The sequence below is a fragment of the Austrofundulus limnaeus genome, unplaced genomic scaffold (genome assembly GCF_001266775.1).
Source record: "Austrofundulus limnaeus strain Quisiro unplaced genomic scaffold, Austrofundulus_limnaeus-1.0 Scaffold7, whole genome shotgun sequence".
NCBI classification, from domain to species: Eukaryota; Metazoa; Chordata; class Actinopteri; order Cyprinodontiformes; family Rivulidae; genus Austrofundulus; species Austrofundulus limnaeus.
In genome coordinates this window covers 2,036,726-2,043,984 of record NW_013952409.1, presented here as the reverse complement: position 1 = coordinate 2,043,984, position 7,259 = coordinate 2,036,726, and the positions used below count along the sequence as shown (strand labels likewise).

The 7,259-nt window shown below is 39.7% G+C and overlaps 2 protein-coding genes across 2 annotated transcripts in view; both read right to left on the bottom strand.

Annotated features, from left to right (window-relative positions):
• Positions 1-273: 273 nt before the first annotated feature.
• arl4d (ADP-ribosylation factor-like 4D) lies at positions 274-3,258 on the bottom strand. Its single transcript, XM_014032808.1, has 2 exons — positions 3,152-3,258; positions 274-1,672 (listed from the first exon to the last, which is right to left on the bottom strand). Exons 1-2 carry the CDS (start codon positions 3,164-3,166, stop codon positions 992-994), a joined length of 696 nt encoding a protein of 231 aa, XP_013888262.1. The 5' UTR covers positions 3,167-3,258; the 3' UTR covers positions 274-991.
• Positions 3,259-4,400: 1,142 nt separating this feature from the next.
• The window catches only part of tmem106a (transmembrane protein 106A), a gene marked incomplete at its 5' end in the record, with an annotated part of 5,713 nt that continues 2,854 nt past the window's right edge, over positions 4,401-7,259 (bottom strand). The window contains 4 exon segments of the mRNA XM_014032795.1: positions 4,401-5,150; positions 5,982-6,035; positions 6,115-6,158; positions 6,232-6,372. Coding sequence (XP_013888249.1) covers positions 5,042-5,150; positions 5,982-6,035; positions 6,115-6,158; positions 6,232-6,372 — 348 coding nt within the window.

Here is a 7,259-nt window from a genome sequence, read left to right as displayed (position 1 = left end):
TGGTCCCAAAAGGCGGTTCTAGTCCCAACCTGTCGTTTTTGCTCCCCKGCCTGCTGCCTCAGGACGCTACAGGATTACTCAAACATGCATGAATGAGTCAAAGTAAGACTCTGGGCATGTTTTTGATGAGAGGATAACATTATAACATGATATAAAACTCAAAAAAGTTGATTTTACATGATATAACCCCTTTAAAATATCTGCTGAAAACACAGATCGGTTCAGTCATTCTGCTGCATTACCTAAAAATAAATAAATAAATAAAAAGATGTCTTTAAATTTTCTATTCAGTGCGTCGATTTATTAGGTCTGTAGATTTACAAAAATGTACAATTTGTATTAACACTGGAACTCTACACCAACTGAAACTTAACATCTGTGCTCATAACAGGAAGAAGCTGCCTTCTTTCACAGTAAAGAAACTAAATGTTTTCGATACTCTGGAACACTGCTTCATTTTTCACATTTTTAGCATAAAAAAGAAAGAAAAAAGAAAAATCCCCTCCGTCTGGCACAAACATATTGGAGCATTCAATAAATATCTTGTGGTGGAAAAAAAAAGGTGGAATAAAAATAGTCATTTGGTGGGGGAACATCTGTGCGAGCCAGTGAGGGAATAAACAGGATTTCTAAATTAGCAACATCTCTAGAAATGTGACGTACGAACGTGTTTCTATGTTAAATCTGAACGTCTTGTTAGAAATCTTTAAATCAAGTCTGAAAAAGCACTTAGTGATGACTAACTGCTGTCAATATCTCTTTAAGTTCAGCCTCCTGAGCGCAGCTGCACGACTGCACCCCCAACAACGTCAATACTGCTTCGGTTTTATGAGCACATCCATTTCTGCCGACCCGAAGGCGGTTTGGAAGCKTTGTTTTGTTGGCAAAATCACTCTCCCGTAAAAAAAAGGAAAAGAAAAAAAAGTGTCATTACGCTCGAAAGTGTCCCAACAATGAATGAAAGTCCTCGGGTTCTGCCCGCGCTCCGGGCTCATCTCTTTCTGTTCCGGTTGAGTTTCACGGCCTTCTTCCTCTTCAGGATCATCTCGTAGAGTTTCTCCAGGCCCGCCTGCAGCCCCTGGCCGTCCACGGCGCTGCAGCCCTGCACGTGCTGCAGCGTGTACGTGCCGAGTTCGTGCACGGAGAGCAGCTTCTCCACCTCGCCGACGGACAGCGCCGAGTCCAGGTCCTGCTTGTTGGCCAGGACCAGCACGGGCACYCCCTGGTTCTCGGAGGTGCGGCTGATCTTGTGCAGCTCCACCCGGGCCTCCTCCATGCGCTCCAGCTCGGTGGAGTCCACCACGAACACGATGCCGTCCGTGCGCCGGGTGTAGGACTTCCAGAGGGGCCGCAGCTTCTCCTGCCCGCCCACGTCCCACACCTGGTAGTTGACGGCCCGGGACCCCCCCACCGACACCTTAATCTTCTCCGTGTTGAAGCCCTTGGTGGGGATGGTCTTCACAAACTCCTTGAGTTTGAGCCGGTACAGCAGCGAGGTTTTCCCGGCCGAGTCGAGGCCGATGATCACCACGTGCAGGCACTGGAAGCTCGGCAGGAACGGCGTGCTGGGAGCCATGTCCGTCAGCTGGTTCCCCATGATGCCGAGCAGAAATTCACTCCTACAAGACGCCCGGTTTAGTCTGAGTCGATTCGCTGCTGGCTGGAGACTTTTCTAAAAACACACAGAAGAGCCGAGTTAGCCATCAATTTAATGTCACACTTGAAAAGTATTTGATCCAGTCAGAGTGGAAGCATCATTCAGCTGCTAGAACTTAAGGATTTTTGTTGTAAATTATATATTTTTATTTTTTATATTTTCCAGCTTTTAGCTAGCCTTTTGCTAAATTTAGCTTTAACCTTTGCTATATCTTTGAGGTTTAACTTTTTTGAACTTTTGGCTGAGAACTTTTTGTTTAAAGCTAGCCTTTTGCTGAATTTAGATAGCCTTTAGCGACTTAGCTAAACTTTTATTGCTTTTAGTCGGCCTTTTGAAACATTTAGTTAACAAAACTAGCATTTAGCTGATATTTTGGTATTTTTAACTAACCTGTTGCTGTTTTTATTAACTCATGCTTTTAGCTCATCAGCTACTTTTATTTTATATTGTCTTACTGTTRCCGTACTTTTAGCAAGGACGAAGCTTTTTTAAACTTTTAGTTTGAATTTAGCATTTTTAAGCTTTCAGCTGCATTTTTAGCCTTTTTAGCCATATTCTTCGGTCATTTTCAGCAGTCTCAGCTGAGTTCAACATGTAGATTAGAAAAAGATGTGATTTATTCATTTTTTACTGTTTTACTAGATTTTTATAAAAGGTTTTAGCTAGAATTTTGCACATCTTAGCTTTTAGCTCACGTTCTGCTTTTTTTAGCTGTAACAACCCAGTTTCAGCTTCAGTTATTTTCAGCCATCTCAGCGCTCAGAGCTCATTGTTAAGAAAAAGCAGAGCTTTATTTTATTTTTTTACTGTTTTGCTGGATTTTTTTTAAAGCTTTAGCTAGAATTTTGCACGTTTTTAGCTTTTAGCTCATGTTCTGCCTTTTTAGCTGTAACAACCCAGTTTCAGCTTCAGTTATTTTCAACAGAGTCCCTCAGAGTTCACTGTGTAGAAAAAACAGGGATTAAAAAAATTAAGCTTTTGTTTGGACATTTTTGTGTTTTCAAATCTTTTCATTTACTGTTTAATATTTTTGGTGTGCAGCACTTAATTTGTTTTAAAAGTCATTTATAAATAAAGTTGTTGAATCCATGTGAAATAATGACCAGAAGCAGACAACAGTCACTGGGTGTCTGAGGCTGTGATTTGCTCTTTAATCCCCTTTAAGTGGGTTAAAGCAGAAAGGCTTCCCCTCGGGCTGCTTGTTGGTAAATCTGAGCTTCAGGTTCTGCAGCAGCGGCTCTGATCCGGTCCGGTTCTTGTTGACATCCTGACACCATCAAACATCTGCCTCTGCGGACAGCCTACAGCCATCACAGCAGAGTCCTGATGCTGGTTCCGATTCTTTTTATCCGCCTCTCTTTTCTGTACGACACCTCATCATTTAGCTGTTTTATCATACGAAACTTAAAGCGACCTCCCGTAGAATCGATTAGAAACAGATTTAAGCTCTAATAATGAATTAAATGTTAATTCATAATTAAATAAAGTCCTCACCTTTGAAATAATCATCCACAAGCGATATGAACAGCCATGATAGATGACGTTCAGCGACGTTCTGCTCCTCTCCGGACTGACTGAGGATCTACCGAGAAGCTGGAGCCAACACCACCTTCAGCCCGGGTGACGTCACGTCCACCTGGAGGGGAGGGGGGAAGTCTCCGCGCCCCCTGCTGGCAGAGCACTGAACTGCACGGCTTRAAGCCAGCGGCGGTAATGTTTGACTTTTAGCAAAATAGCTCATAAACCAATAGATGGATTTTTTTAAACTTCCAGGAAATAATCATTTAATGTGCATCTACAACTGTTCACCTTTTGGAGTCAATACAATTCAAAATGGCTGCTGCAGCCAACTGAATTAAAAAATGTAAAAAATGTTTATTAGTCAGTCAGTTTTAGACACATCGACCTAAATTTAGTAAAGAGGTAGCCGAGACTGAAAAAATATTTTGAGTGCTAACAATTTGCACAATATTTTTTTTTTTGCCATTTACCTGTTTAAAGATAACTTGGTCTGTCTGTTRGGAAAATACATTGTGAATCACTGCACAGCTCTTAATGAAACATTCGGGAAATTATCATAAATATAAAACTGCAAATGATTAACCATTACAGTCAAAGCAATTCAACATGGTCACTGGCAAGCTGAGCTTTTGAAACACAAAAAAATGGCTACAGCTGTTTGTTTTACAGATATAATGCTAGAATTTGTTGTAGTGGCAGTGAGGAATCACTCACAACACATTAACAAAACATAAATCACATAAATACAACAAAATAGCTATGCTATTTGTTAACCTAAGACTAAAACTCCTACTACAGAGTGTAAGCTGATATTTGGGTGATTTARCCAATAAAAGACTAGGTCATATTTGTAAATGAGAAATGGTTCTCAAACAGTTTACCTGGATAAATAAAGGTTAAATAAACAAAAAAATAAAAAAGTATATATGTATGCATATAAGAACATTTATCTTTAAAATATGCACTAAATAGACTAAAATAGCCAATATTTATACATCTATGGAGCAAATTATATTCGATGTCCTTCTGCAGTGAAACTTTGGCGCCACCTTGTGGTCAATTTATGTAAGAACAAGTAGAAAAATTGCCTATGAAAGCAATTTTAACCATGTTTTTAAATAAATAATATGTGTGAAAATGTACATTTCTAGGTGATCTTTAAAAATGAGGTGAGGCTACAAGGGTAAAAGCAAAAATAAATAAATAAAAACAATGTCTAACACAAAGTTTTAAACATCTGTTTAATAAAGTGCAGACACGATTACCAGAGGTCAACTCTTTCACACAAAATAGAAGCTTTCAAAACATACAGTAAAACTGATATAAAACAGTTTTATTAGAGCTCATTACCCACAATATATTTACACATAACTGTAAAAATGTGAGCAAATATTTATATTTAATTAATAGTTGTATTTAAAGCAACCATAGTTTTAATTTAAACCATGTAGTGATTTATAATTATTTAACCTGTTAACACTATTTTAACAGTACATAATGCCACATTGTACTGGTATTGTTTTAAAAGTAAATGGTAAAAGGACTGAACTTATATATAGCCCTTTATCAAGACCACATGGACCCCAAAGTGCTTTTAACTTACAATCATTCACCCATTCACACACTGATGGTGAGGAATGTAGCCACAGCTGCCCTGGGGCACACTGCCAAAAAGGGGCAACAGATCAAATTTATCAAATATCAACAGACTGAACTTTATCTCATGTGAAATTAAACTACTTGATTTATCCAACCCAATTGTTCTGAACTGGGCGAGATGTAATAACAGAAGGATTTTTGTTTACACAGGAAAGATGGGTGCAGGTCAGAGGTCGTAAAAGAACAGGTGTCTTTCTGCCACCGTCAGTTCAAAGGATGCGGAGTGGTCGAGTTGTTTCCGCAGTCCAGGTACGCGAAGGTTTCCCGCGTGATCTGCTCCGTGTGAGAAAGGTAGGAAATATTCATGGTCATCCTGGATGGAGGAAAAAACACAAATAAATACACATATAATGATATTWTTAGCTCAGTCGATGCTTTTATTTKAATAAAATTCCATCTTGTGATGTCACTTGTGCAGAAAATAGCATATGTTTTGTTTGCAAAACTCACAGAAACACATAAAATAGCCGAAACAACACTGAAAAATGTTGCATTTTGACAACTATTATAACTTTAATCAGGACATTTTGTGCAAAATTCACTTTTTTAGCTGTTAAATGTATTTAGTTTTGGACTTGGAGTCTCTAGAAGTGCAGAAAATGGGTCATTATTCAGTTTTCTCTATTTTCTATCAAACTAGAATGAACCAGTCTGGAAGGGTGTGAAGCATCTCGATGGGATTTAAAGAGACAGCTTCAAAACGAGTCGATCTAAAWCTCAGAAAAGGGGTGAAAGAKGGGCTTGTGGAGTTACAAYAATGAGCAGTTCCTCTTTATATAAACCCCAACTGAAGGGTTTAAAAGCATCATGTCTCCTTTAAGGTAACATTTTTGTGTTTACATGAATCCTGAGGTTAAAGCTGTCGTTCAAATTTATGAAGAGTCCCAGCTGCCAGAAAACACGAGTCTTTTTTAAGCTACAGCTCAAAACAGAAATGAAAGCCGTAACACCAAGTGATGCTGTGGATAAACGTCCACACCAGATTCCCCTTTGTGTCACCTAAAGAGAATATTTTAGTTGTATAAAAAAAGAAAAAAGAAACAAAAAATGCCTTTATGTGGCTGTGGTTAGTAGTCTGCTTTTAATGTTGCGGCTTTGAGATAAGCCGCCGTGTTTCCATTTTCACTCTGAGAGCAACACTTACTGCAGCTGCAGAAACAACGTGTGAATCTTGGCACTGGTTGATTTGCAGTAAGTGCTGAAAGACATAAAAAAAACGATGCTCAGAGACGTCTGCTGAATCACACATTTCTCCAGGTGTTCCAGCAGTTTCTTACTTTAAGCCAGTGTCTTTGATGTCCAAGTCGATTTCAACGGTGTACTGCAAAAAACACCTGCGTGTCAGAAACCCGCCGGGTGATTTAGAAATATGYGTGACTCTGCRTTAAGCTCACCGACTGCTGGGCTCKGGACCGTATGGTGGTCATGTTGGTCACCTTCGTGTTGCCCACCACCGTTTTCATAATAAGCCCCTGCATGGTGAAGTCAGAGATCTGAACTGGGACAAAGTTCTCGTTGGTGATGTTGATGAGATTCTAAAAGAGAAAACAAGCAAAAAAAAAAACATAATTAAAAAAGTCCCGGGGTGGGGGGAAGGAACTTTGACCGTCATATACCGGCTGAGGTCATGTGAAAAGCCTCTCGCAGGTTTCTGCACACAAAACTAAAGCTGAGTGTAAAACTGGAGTTGCGCAACACGTCCGTGCCACGGCGCGAGGAGCAGAGGCTTTAATATCAACGCTGAAGCKCTCGAATCGGTCGCCGTTTCCTCTCAGATGTCGGGTCCTTCCCATGAGGTCAGAACTTACAAAAAATATATATATATTTTCTGACATGAGAAACGGAGCAGGTTTACAGCCGAGGTCAGGGTGTGAATGTCACATGAAATGTTGCACTTTTATTGTTTCATTCTGAACCCTGAGCAGAGTGATTGTGCAACAAACATTTCGGTGATTTTTCTTTAATCAATGTGTGCAAACAGGTCGCAGGACAAGGGAGTCAGAGAAAACCCACAATAAATCCACTGCAAAAATTGTCCATCTTACCAAGTTTAACAAACTTATATCCAGATAAAAAGTATTTTTGATCTTGTTTTGAGGCAGAGACACAACAGCAATTCTAATAAAGTTGGGACGTTGTGTAAAACCTCAATAAAAACAGAATACGAGGATTTGCGAAAGCTTTTCAACCTATATTCAACTAGAAGCACTCGGAGAGTGCAAACCTCCGCCAAGACCAATTTCCCTCATCCTGTAAGAGTTAATGCGCAAAAGCAGAGATGGAAACACATTATAAGTTGTGACATAGTGAACATTTAAGCAGGCAGTATGCAGGGATTTCTTCTCGATGGAGTCCAATGTGGAAAAAAAAGTCAGACTCGTCACCCGACGTTCTTCATCGTCAAACTGGTGTGGGATTAAGC